At 36.0% G+C, this 11,650-nt stretch overlaps 3 protein-coding genes across 11 annotated transcripts in view; 2 read left to right on the forward strand and 1 right to left on the reverse strand.

The window, feature by feature from the left end:
• Positions 1-7,584, forward strand: part of LOC132200224 (synaptotagmin-7) — a 232,097-nt gene extending 224,513 nt beyond the window's left edge. For all 8 annotated transcript variants that reach the window (XM_059625530.1, XM_059625525.1, XM_059625528.1 and 5 more), the window contains 4 exons: positions 1,803-1,912; positions 3,238-3,406; positions 3,459-3,671; positions 3,739-7,584. In XM_059625530.1, the coding sequence (XP_059481513.1) occupies positions 1,803-1,912; positions 3,238-3,406; positions 3,459-3,671; positions 3,739-3,839 (593 nt within the window). In that variant the 3' untranslated portion in view covers positions 3,840-7,584. The remainder of the gene's footprint in view (positions 1-1,802; positions 1,913-3,237; positions 3,407-3,458; positions 3,672-3,738) is intronic.
• A 1,464-nt stretch (positions 7,585-9,048) lies between these two features.
• Positions 9,049-10,351, reverse strand: LOC132202047 (uncharacterized). The gene is made up of 3 exons (XM_059628699.1): positions 10,118-10,351; positions 9,683-9,881; positions 9,049-9,484 (listed from the first exon to the last, which is right to left on the reverse strand). Exons 2-3 carry the CDS (start codon positions 9,851-9,853, stop codon positions 9,089-9,091), a joined length of 567 nt encoding a protein of 188 aa, XP_059484682.1. The 5' UTR covers positions 9,854-9,881; positions 10,118-10,351; the 3' UTR covers positions 9,049-9,088.
• A 56-nt stretch (positions 10,352-10,407) lies between these two features.
• Positions 10,408-11,560, forward strand: LOC132202046 (uncharacterized). 2 transcript variants are annotated; one of them, XM_059628696.1, is made up of 2 exons: positions 10,408-10,639; positions 10,724-11,560. In XM_059628696.1, the coding sequence occupies exon 2, from the start codon at positions 10,777-10,779 to the stop codon at positions 11,434-11,436; it is 660 nt and encodes a 219-aa protein (XP_059484679.1). In that variant the 5' UTR covers positions 10,408-10,639; positions 10,724-10,776; the 3' UTR covers positions 11,437-11,560. The 2 variants fall into 2 exon arrangements, with proteins under 2 accessions (XP_059484679.1, XP_059484681.1); XM_059628698.1 differs by having other exon boundaries at positions 10,412-10,539.
• The last annotated feature ends 90 nt before the right edge of the window (positions 11,561-11,650 follow it).

Genomic DNA, 11,650 nt, shown 5'->3' on the forward strand with positions numbered 1-11,650 from the left:
ATGGGCTATGTGGGGAGATGACGCGGTGGGTGCGCGTTTTCGAGCTGATTACGACTAATAAGCGAGACGCGAAAAGCATTAACCTCGTTTCTCGGGGTTGTAAAATAATAACTGCATCGTTGCTCGCTCTTTCGTCAACTTACTATTTGTCTTGGCTCGCAAATTGGAGGCTCATTAATTAGCGGCATTAACACGGGCAAGGACCGACCAGAGGCGAGTACGTGATTGCCCTTTGCCACTCTTCTTGACCGAGACCTAAACCGTCGCAAAGAGGATCCACCGTGCATGCTGGTGACAATTGCGGCCTTTCTGGAGCAGCCGGGCTTTTGAGGGGATTGCTTTTACTGCATTTTAATTAAATTTTGCCCTCGCAGGCCTGATTGCAATTGCTTTTTGGGGAATTAGAAGGGTCTGCTCCTCCAGAAGTGACCTCGCTAACATAACTTTCTGGAGTCTTGATTAGTCTGGTATTGGCCTAAATTAGATAAGAATGTAACGGTAAAAAAAATTATATTGATTTATAATGGGAATTGGAATTTTAAAGAAAAATCATTTTGTTTGAAGAAGTTGACACTCGAGGAGATGATCATGGAAATGAAGCGATCGGGCTTTTCCTCGTTGCAGAAAAAATTGTTTTTATTCAAAAACAAATGGCTCTACCAGTTTCGGTCACGGTCTGCGACCCTATTTCATGAGCAAGAAAAAATACAAAAAATCAGCAAATTGAAAAAACACCACATTTTAAATAAAAAATTAAATTCTTAAAAACTAACAAATTCAGGTACCAACCTATTTCATGAGCAAACGCGCTGCTCGCTGACTAATACAAGAATGAGCTAGCTAAAGACAGATTGATTGGGGGAGGTGATCTTTATTGGGTGATTAGCGCGCGGCGCGGCCGACCACGGGGGCGCCGAATGACGTCGGGCACATTATGCGTTTTCGAGAAAAAGCTGTTTGCTTCCTCTCTCAAAAAGGACATCCACCTTTGATCGAATTGGTGGCTCGGTTGGCTTATTACATTTTTACCGCATGCCATTGCCATTGCTTCCAGCACTTTTTTTTTTATTGATTTTGTTCGAATTTAATAACCGTTGCAACTGACCAGGCAAAAGAATGGCCAAATTCAGTCGCGTGTTGAGCTATTTGAAAACCATTGCTGTCCGTCCCAATTGTGGCCGGATCAAAAGTTTTTGAAATTGCCCTTTTATGCTCGTCAAATCGGAAATAAACGTGTCTTTTTGTCTCCCCAATGTAAACTGAAGAGCAATCGGCGCATGGCACGCGGTATACACAATTACGCAGAGCAGGTTCACATTTGGGTTTTACATGCATTAAACATTTTCGCAGATTTGAAGAGTTTGAGAAAGCAACTCGCACTCTGGCAACTTCTTGGCTGATGGCCCTGATTTTCTCTGATTTTCCTTTAAAATAAGGAATGACCATTGTGGTGTTTTTTCAATTTGCTGATTTTTTGTATTTTTTCTTGCTCATGAAATAGGGTCGCAGACCGTGACCGAAACTGGTAGAGCCATTTGTTTTTGAATAAAAACAATTTTTTCTGCAACGAGGAAAAGCCCGATCGCTTCATTTCCAAAATCATTTTGATTATTATTATTTCCAGTTTCGTTTTTATTAAATGCATATTTTGAACTGAGGGGAAAATCTTAAATGTATATTTCTTAGAAAAAAACTTGAATTCTTCAATAATCTTTTCTCTTTCCTTCTTTTGTGTAGTCATTGAAATATCATGTTTGCAAAAAATTACTTTTCGTTATTGAAAATCTCTATTCTTCTTTCAGGATTTCCAATACAAAAGCTGCAGAGCAGAGTATTGCACTTACACGTATTCGACTACGATCGCTTCTCACGGGACGACTCGATAGGAGAGGTTTTCTTACCTTTATGCCAAGTAAGTAGCCGTAGCCCTCAAACGTGTTTGCATCTCATCCCGTATGTCCCTTATAATAACGTCGTGTTCGCGAAATAAATTGAATCCTGCAGCCGGAGAGAGCGCCGAGCACGGAGCGCCGACCAAATTCCATATTCTCTTTTATTATGCAGTGCGCGCTAAGAGGCAAAAAGCAGAGAGCGGCGGACGCAGCCAAGGGATGCTCTTCCATTTCGCAGCGACGTAAAGAGCGCTCGCAGGAATTGGCCGAGGCACTAAAAAGCTGAAATATTACTGAAATAAAATGATGCGATGCGATGTAGAATTATAATATATTGCAAAAAGGAGAACCAGAGCTCGTTTCCTTCGAAAGTGCCGGTAGGCAACCTGCTCAACAAGAATGTCTGGCAAATTGCATAACCAATTAAAAATCCGCTCTGATGTTTACTTCAATTTATGCTTATTAAAAATTAGCCATTTTAATTATATTATTAAATAATTAGTAAGTTCATTTAGGGAAGTGTTTAATCAATTTAAACAATTCTCTTAAAAACATAGACAATTTATTTTATTTCAGATACTTTTCCATCAAAATTATTGCTTACCACAAATTTTTAGAATCGGTATTTTAAAACCGACTTTTTTAATTTTTATTATATTTAATCAAAATCAAATCGACTTGCCCCTTTTGGCCTTTTGTTATCAGTATATTCAGTGGCTTAAAGATACTCGATTACTCTCTGTGATTGTTCAACCTTCGTAGATTCCCTTTTGGCCTCTCTGTACGTAACGGCATTGATTTGACTGCAAACAAATCCACTCTCGTCAGGCCGGCTGCCCTTTGTTTCTATCTAAATTATACATTGAATTGCTGACCAGACGGCCACGCATTGTTCCTGCGGTGCCTCAAATACATGCAGACGGGTTTGCATAATGAATGTTTAATGTGACGTACGCGCTTGATTTGGTCCACACATGTGCGTCAGTTCGATATCATTTGCATTCAAATGGCATTCTGATGTTCCGATCAAAGGGCACTCAAGTAATTAGGTTTCCTGTAAACTGGTTCAAGTCAGCAGATTGCAATCAACTTTCACATGACGTGGTATCGCATCATCATATGCCTCTATTTCCTTTGACACGAGCTAATTGCAGGATTTTTTTTTTATATTTTCACCATCAAATTTTCTACTGAATCAAATGAACATTTGATTTTACAAGCAACGCAGGGATATTTATTTCTCCCAATCATTCATTTGGCAAATTGAATCACCAAAAGACCTCCATAAATTCCCCTTTTAGCTTCTGAGCATCTGAGTAACTCGCAGCATCTGTCTGCCTTTTAGGTTGATTTCTCGGAAAAGCCCTCGTTTTGGAAAGCACTGAAGCCGCCTGCCAAAGACAAATGTGGTGAACTGCTGACCTCCCTCTGTTATCATCCTAGCAACTCCATTTTAACGTTAACCCTTTTGAAAGCGCGCAACCTCAAAGCGAAGGATATCAATGGCAAATCAGGTAAAACTCAAAAATTGATTTTGAAAACAAAATTTGACGATTTCTTCCACAGACCCTTACGTGAAAGTGTGGCTACAGTTCGGCGACAAGAGAATCGAAAAGAGGAAAACTGCCATCTTCAAGTGTACCCTGAACCCAGTTTTCAACGACACCTTCAGTTTCAACGTGCCATGGGAAAAGATTAGAGAATGCTCCTTAGACGTAATGGTCATGGATTTCGACAACATTGGACGAAATGAGCTCATTGGAAGAATTTTGCTGGCTGGTAACTTTCCGCAAATTTTTACAATGAAAACAAAAATTTAATAAATTTACTCATTATTTTTTTTCAGGTAAAAATGGTTCAGGTGCATCAGAAACAAAGCATTGGCAAGACATGATAACAAAACCTCGACAAACCATCGTACAATGGCATAGGCTCAAACCCGAGTAGTTGAAGAGAGCAAGAATCCTCCCCCAGCATCCACTGTGCAAGATACAAGCGTGCCACAAAGTTTGTCTTTTCAACGAAATTTTGAAATCAGCGCCGAAAGTTTACGAAATTTCGAGCGAACCAATAGAACGAGTTAAAAAAGAAATTATCGGCAGAGTAATTAAAAAAAAAACAAGCCTCTATAGAAAAGATAGATTAACTGGTGCGTAAAATCTAAAGCGATGTCTGTGTTCCTTGATTAGCATAACCTAGCCTAGGCTGAGACGAACTCTGATTGTATAAAAATTAGCGTATATATTCATTCAGTCAGTCGTCCCCCTTCGATTAATTGTCCCAAAACACTTGGAACTTGCCGAATACTGAAAGGGATTTCAAAACGATATGCAGCTCTGTCTCACTGTAAAAATTGTTAGCAAAAACATTAAACTATTAAAAAAATAACAACACATTGAACAAAAAAATAAAAACACATACACACTTGTATATCATTGGAAAATCTGTTGTATTGAGGACAAATATATTGACAAAGTAATTCATAAAAATATATTTTAAACAGAACACACACGCAAGAATTGACGCTTTTTATCCAGCAGGGTGTCAAAAATGCTTTCGTCGACGGCGCCTCTCACGAATCAAAATTATTTGGTATTGGAATTTTTTGAAAAAAAACAAACGGCGCCGGTTCGAATGAAGAGACTTTTTGCACCTTGCGAGTAAATGTACTAAGACATTGTAAGTGCGCTGCTCGCGGGAATCGTTCCGAGTTGAGTTCAACTTTTCAGTTACGCCTTCTCATGTATCTGGAACAGAACGGCTTTTTGGAACGGGCGATTCTCGGCGAAAACGCAGCACGCCGATTGGAACCTCTATGCTGTAGCAATTTAATTGGAAGAGCGAGGCAGATTGGGTGTGTTTTGAATGATTTGAGATGAAAACAAACACGCATTCCTTGCTCTGAAAAGTGTAAAAAGTAGAAGTTTCTAAATTATATAATGCATACCCCTGTTTTCAAAGTTCCGATTGGCTACGAGTTGTTCGACTTTTCTGCAAGAATTCTTCGCGTCTTTCACTAAATTAAATATATTCAAAAGCAGGGGGCTATTGTAAAATATAGAGAGCCAAATTATGTAAAGGTTGATAAATTGTAAAATAAAAAAAAATCAGTCAAAGCAACGAGAGACCTATTCAGAGAGCATACAAAATTTGATAAAGAGAAAAACGAGACGTATTGGGCAAAATTAATTATTTACTGTTAGCGGTAAGTACGAAAGGTGTAATTAAGATTCCAGAAAAACACATGATTATATTTTAATAGAAAGTTTCTAGTGTGTATAAAAACCAAATCTCTCTCTGTTTGAAAAAGATAATATATAAAAAATTACTGATTTATATTAGTTTGTAACGTTGTGCAGGTTGCAAGGACTACTATATTATATAATTGCCGTCAAACTGCTATGAAGCGTCATACTGTATGATATATCACACGACATGTCACGAACGCGATCAATTTCCATTTTTTGCGTTTCACTGAACAAAACGAAAGCGAATCGACCACACTGGTTTCAAGAGCGTAAGTATGGTGTCGGCGGAAAATATACCAGAACCAGCGTACGTTTTTCTGTTCTAGAGCATAACACGAGTATAAGATGAAAGCAGTGATTGTTTTAGATATAAATGTGTCGTGGATTATTACCGAGCTGTACTATGCATACAAAAAGGTGTTATAGCCTCCCTGTTTGATTTGTGCGTCTCCCCCCGTGTCGGTTTGATTTTTCTCAGAGCTCCCGGGCAAGTTTCGACAAATTGGAAAAGCAACGGAAAAAGGGGGGATTTCTTTCTCTCTTCCATTCTCAAAGACTAAATATAATTATATTACAATATTATCTTGCTAGTTTCAACAAAGTAAAAAGGCACAGTAAGTACAACACAACACGCCAAACACAAAAATAAAACAAAAGTAAAGAGAAATATTTCAAGTTTGTGACGGTTGAATTTGACATATTTATTTTTTGAACAAGTCGATGATGATGATGATGATGGCACGACACACGCGGTTGATACGTCATTTGTGTGTGTGTGAGTAAAAATAAAAAATAAATAATTCGCGGGTGAGAAAAAGTAATCTTTTCGGAAAGTTTATAAATAGTAAAAATCTGTCTGTGTTTCTCAGCAGAGCGATTAAAAATTTGGAAACACAGTTTAAATGTCTCAAAATCTGTGATAGTCACTAATGAGTTGTTTAAAATTATCGAGTGCAGAAATAGTTAAATTGTTAAAAAAATTGAATCAATTGGGCAGTAAATATATGCATTAGCAAAAACCGACAATTTCTGTTTGGATTTCGTTCGGTTGAATTTTTAATAAGAAAAACGTGGATGTTTTTCTTCAGCTTTTAATGGCAAAAAGCAGTCGTTTTAAAAATACATAAAAATATAGGGGGCCAAATAAATCAAGTGAAGAGATGCAGAATCGTCAGCACGTGTAATATGTACAGAAGCTAGAGAAAGTATAATTAAAACAGTAAAATACGGTTTTTGATTGCGACAAGCGCGGTTAAAAATAATTCAAATTATACTTGTTGCAGTTGACGAACGTTTAATATTATCATCTATCGAAGTCTGTACGTGCGTAAAAACTTACAACAATTGTAATATTGCATCTCACCATTCTAAAAGCATATTCATGTATTGCACTGATATATGTGTGTGTGTTGTTGGTCGTTGATGAAAAGCCTTCAGTGGACAAGAGGCGCTTTGGTCACTTGGCCTTTTGTCCAAAGGCCAAGAAGCCAAAAACCTTCTTCTGCACTCGAGGCTTTTTGTCCAACGGTTTAGACAAAAGGCCAATTATTTTAAGAGCCACCAACTCTTGGGCCGCGTAGCAAAAGGAGTAACTTTACTCCTATAATATAATCATTAAAAAGCGAGAGATGTTGAAAAAAACTATAATTTTTAGTAAAATCCAAAGCCACATCAATTATAAATTTTTTTTTTAATTGAAAGAAAAATTTCATAATATTTAGATGAAAAAAAAACTAGCTGAAATTATTAACAAAAGTTATAGAAAATTTACTTTCATACGTAACTGTTCATTGATGTTAGAACGAAACTAATTATTTGAAAACATTAATATGCACTGAAAACCAATCGCAACTCTCTTAAGCCACGAAATTTTTGGCAAACAATGAAAATCCGTTAAACATATAATTATAGACGTAAGCGAGAGTTAATTGATTTTAACGTACACGTGAGGAAAGGACTAGGAAAAGCATCAATGTGTAACAAACATTAGTGCCTCTTGTAAATGTATCGAAGCGTATTATTAAAAATAAATATATACATGATTATTTTTTCGTTGATAAAAGCGTATATTAGATGTTAATCTACATGCCGGTTTTCCATTTTCAGAGTAATAATCACTGTTGCATGCCGAAAACTAAGTGGAAATTTCAATAATAGGTGTTTGTGTAGCGACCCACCAGTGAAAACGTGTACATTATTTGGTGTTCCATAAAAGAAAAATTCAACAAAACTTTCGGATTGCAACCTGCAAATCCGTTTCAGAAAATATATATATTGCCGGGAGTTGAAAATATCATTGAGATTCATTTTCGTTTTCTGCCTCGGAGCTCTGAGACACGTCAAACAGGCACCCATGCTATCTTTTGTTCAACAGAATTTCAGGACCCTGTGTATTACATTCACTTTTGGTTTGTATGAATAAACTGTTTAACCTGTGATTTAGTTAAAAAAAAAAAAAAACACTTGTTTCATTCACTGAAAAAAAAGCAACTCGGATCTGACGTAAATTTTGAGATTAGATTATGTGAAATTCGTGATTATAAGTTTTTATTATTTCTTATTAAAAACATTTTGAACCAACTGAGGCTGTCAGATAACTTGGATTAAATCCAATGCTCTTTAGGTTAGTGATTTTATCGGTTTCAATTTAAATAATTGCCAGCTGCCTTCAATGAGAAGTACTTTGCATTGTGATTTGATAATAAAAAATTCCTCACTGCAATTTGGCTTGATATGGTTTTTTAATATTAAAAAATAAAAATAATAATGATGTCATCATTTCTTACATGAATTAATCATTTCATAAAATAAATTAAAATAATTATTTTTTACTTTTATCACTTATGTATTAAAATAAAAACTTATTTAAAAAACAAACAATTTATAAGTAACAAATTTTATAAATTTGTTTAAATTGAAAAATATTTATGACTTATAAACTATTTAATGTTTGATTATTTAATTAAAAAATTATTTTCTTCATATGTAATATTTTTTTATGATTGTTATAGCATTTTTGGCAAGTTGGTCTGCTAAATGGAACAATTATATATTTATATAATATTGCTTTTCAATAGTTTGTTACTTGAGTTATTATTAAAGCCCAAATTCATGACTCCAGTAAATTGTAAAATGAAAGTTTCAGAATTGGTTTTTTCCGCAAGTTAGCAGTTTTTATTATTAAAAATTACAAACGATGTCTCACATTCACTGTAGGAATCAAATGATAGTTTAAAACATAATTGATAATTATGAAGTCCATTCCTCTTTCGGTAACTATCTTTATATTATTCATACTCGTCTTTAACGACAGTAAATCAGCACTTTTGTGTTTTGTACTGCTAGTTAATAAAAATCCATATATTTCATTCTTATTTTAAATTTGAATTGTATACTCATCATGGATCAACTTCATTACAGCTACAAAAATTAAGTACTTATATTTCTGATGTCACGGAGAATCAGATTGACATTTATGATGAAATTATTATCAAAGTCACTCTTACAGCGAAATTGGCATTAATAAATTTGACATTTAAATTATACAAATAATAGTTGTCGGTAAAAAGTTGCTAAATTAAATCATCTTTTTTTTCTTACATACCATTGAAGTATTTCAAAATCACAAAAACTTTCACATTCAAGTTACGATCTTGATGTTACAGACTCAAATTAATACAATTCTTATATGAGAATCAACGAGAATGATGAAAATTGCATTAGGACATAAGTTGATAATAAAGGAATATAAAATAAATGGAATGGAATATTTAAATCAAAATTATCTTCAGGTAATGCAATCTTATCTACAGATTTCAACTTGATAATTTCAATTTATTTTAAGCATTAGGAGAATGGAGAGATGTTCAGCGCGTCTACTCCGTTAAATTTTAAAGGCGATTTAGTGACATTTACAAAATACTTCAGGCACTGCTTTGGCCACGTAGATCAACCCCAGAGCAACGAAACATCCTTCATTTTCAGCTTCAGCACGTACTCGGGATATATTTCGGAATCAGACACAATCTTACCTCCTTCAGTGGTGACCCTGGCCATTACCAGGACCCAGTTTGAGTCATTGCTCGTCATCTCTCTGATCGCAGAAAGGACGTTTGTGAACAGTTCACTCTTGTTGAAGCGGTTTTCAAAGTTTTCAACCGCCAGGTACCGAGCGTCCAAGTTTCGTTGAGCCAGACTGTCGATTTTGGATTCGTGAATGCAGGCGTAGCGAATCTCTTCCTTTGCGTTTGCTGGATTGAAGCGGTTGCGAACCATCAGCTGCTGGTGGCGCAGGGCGTACCGACCGTACATGCTCAGATTTTGGATCCGCCGCACCCACTTCACCTGAAAAAAAAAATACTTTTATTATTATTGACAATTGATTTTTTCTGAATCTTCAATTCAAACTGCAAGTTGTTGCACCAGCAAATGGGCATTTTAGTCTGTTTTAGTCTATAAAAATTTTAATTTGTTTTAAAATAAATGGTGAATTTTTTTTTAAAAAGATGGTGACTAAATTGTTGTCTAAACTCAGTCAATTACTTCGAATATTTCATCGTGCTTTCTGAGATCGGCGATGACATGCAGGAATTCTCTGCTGTTAGTGTTCACTTCAAGAATATTGTAGTTAAGACCACTGGAGACGGCTTTGGACAAAAAGTCCCACGAATCAGGAGCGTGCTCTTTGATCACATCCATCAGCCGGTTGTTCATTTTGACGGTCAAATATTTGAGCTGCCTCCTGAAAAAGTAATCAATGCTATAAAATTGATCAAAAATTCCACAGTGCATGATGGGTAAATAAATATATTATTATAAAAAAGTAAAGCTCTCTTCTTTACGAGGAAACTTTATAAATAATTCCGAATTAATCAAAATTGATCAAAATTTAAATCAATATATATTATGCACGAAACATAGAAACTGCATTGGAAAATAAAAAGAATAAACAAATTAAAGGTGAATGCAAATTTTTACCAGTTAATCTAATTATGGTGTTAATTGACAAAATTCTCTAGCGGAACTGCAGCTGCTGCTTTTTGCATTGCAGAACCTGAATCCCTTATCGAATAACAACTCAAGATCTCGGCGAACGGCGAGGTTTTAAGTTTAAAATCTCAGAAGTGTGACTTAAAAAAGTGTGAAGAACCAAAATTGAAATAAAACATGCAGGATGCAGGACTTTCTTGTTTGTTTGTTAAGCACATCAAGTTAATAAAAGCACCAGAAGATGGCGTTGAGGTATTTGAAGTAATGGAATTGAAATTTGGAAAAGTGCCCCGCCCCCATTGGCCCCAGAACAAAATAAACTGAACAAAACCAGCTGCTCAAAATCGTTTTAAATTTTGCCTTTAATTTTCTAAACAAAGTTGAACTCCTTTAATTATTTCCATCACAAGGTTCGTCTGGCTTTGAAATTACATAAAATCGTGTGTCAGTCATTTGTGGTCATTTTCGTTATATTGCCTTAAAAAATTAGAACATGACAGTAAAAATAAGGTAAGATTTTGTATTTGATTTTGAAGTTTCATCAACTGATAAAAATTGATTTAAATGTGAATTAACGCAAATATTTTGTTGCAGCGTTTGAAAATAAATTCAGCAAACAATTCTGGAAAAATCCAACCGTGGACAAAATGAGTTCCAGCGAGTACACATTGCTGCTGAAGCCCAGTGCCGACCTGCTTCAATTCATCAAGACTGAAATTGAAGAAGATCCTGCCAAGGACGACATTCCAAAAGGCATAATAAAATTAGGAAAGGGAGAGGTGGAGGATTTTTCCTCCGGTGAATTTGCTTGGGTCCTCAAACGAAGCCAACTCAAGGGCGTCTCCATCAGGAAACTAGGACTGGAAATCGTCCTTCCAACTTTGGAGCAGGTGCCGCGCGATCCAGTGCTGGAGGCCAGGTGTCGACGGCTCAAGGCACAACAGGAAGACCGACAGTACAAGGCCATGACCAAATCCGTGGACGCGACGAGATTCAAATTCCAGGAGGAGTCGATCGGCTCGCAGCTGAAGGAGATGAACCGGCAGCTCATAGGCGTCGGCCAGCTTATTTTGTCTGTGGCCGCTGGTTTTGCTTTCGGCTTCATTGGCCTGGAACTGATCATCGGCGAGATGGAAATGGGCTTCAGGTTTTTGTGTGGAACACTCTGTGCCTTGGTGATTGCGGTTGCCGAACTTTACTTCCTTATCAAGCACGTTGATTTGTCCGAATACCCTCTCGACGCCCAGACTGCACAGAAAACTGTAATCAATGATCCGAAAGGAAATGAGCGCAAGAAGAATCAGTAAAAAAGTGAAAGTGCACCAGCTGTATAATTAATCATCAATATTTTATTATTGTTTGTAATTAATGTGATCAAATGTTGTATTAATCAATTAGCAAAATAAATAGTTAGTAGATCATTGATGGAAATAGAGAGATATTTTTTCCTCGTTGCAAAAATTTGTTTTTAATAAAAAAAAAACGGCTGTACCAGTTTCGGTCACCATCTGCGACCCTACT

Source organism: Neocloeon triangulifer, unplaced genomic scaffold, assembly GCF_031216515.1.
Source record: "Neocloeon triangulifer isolate White Clay Creek 2 clone unplaced genomic scaffold, ASM3121651v1 ptg000014l, whole genome shotgun sequence".
Taxonomy (NCBI): domain Eukaryota; kingdom Metazoa; phylum Arthropoda; class Insecta; order Ephemeroptera; family Baetidae; genus Neocloeon; species Neocloeon triangulifer.

What these genes read in the sequence shown, in the direction of transcription:
- LOC132202046 (XM_059628696.1), top strand. Translation starts at nt 10,777, where the DNA reads ATGAGTTCCAGCGAGTACACATTGCTGCTGAAGCCCAGTGCCGACCTG.
- LOC132202047 (XM_059628699.1), bottom strand. Translation starts at nt 9,853, where the DNA reads ATGAACAACCGGCTGATGGATGTGATCAAAGAGCACGCTCCTGATTCG. An exon ending in AGCACGATGAAATATTCGAA is followed by an intron (nt 9,485 to 9,682) that starts GTAATTGACTGA and finishes TTTTTTTTTCAG; the next exon opens with GTGAAGTGGGTGCGGCGGAT.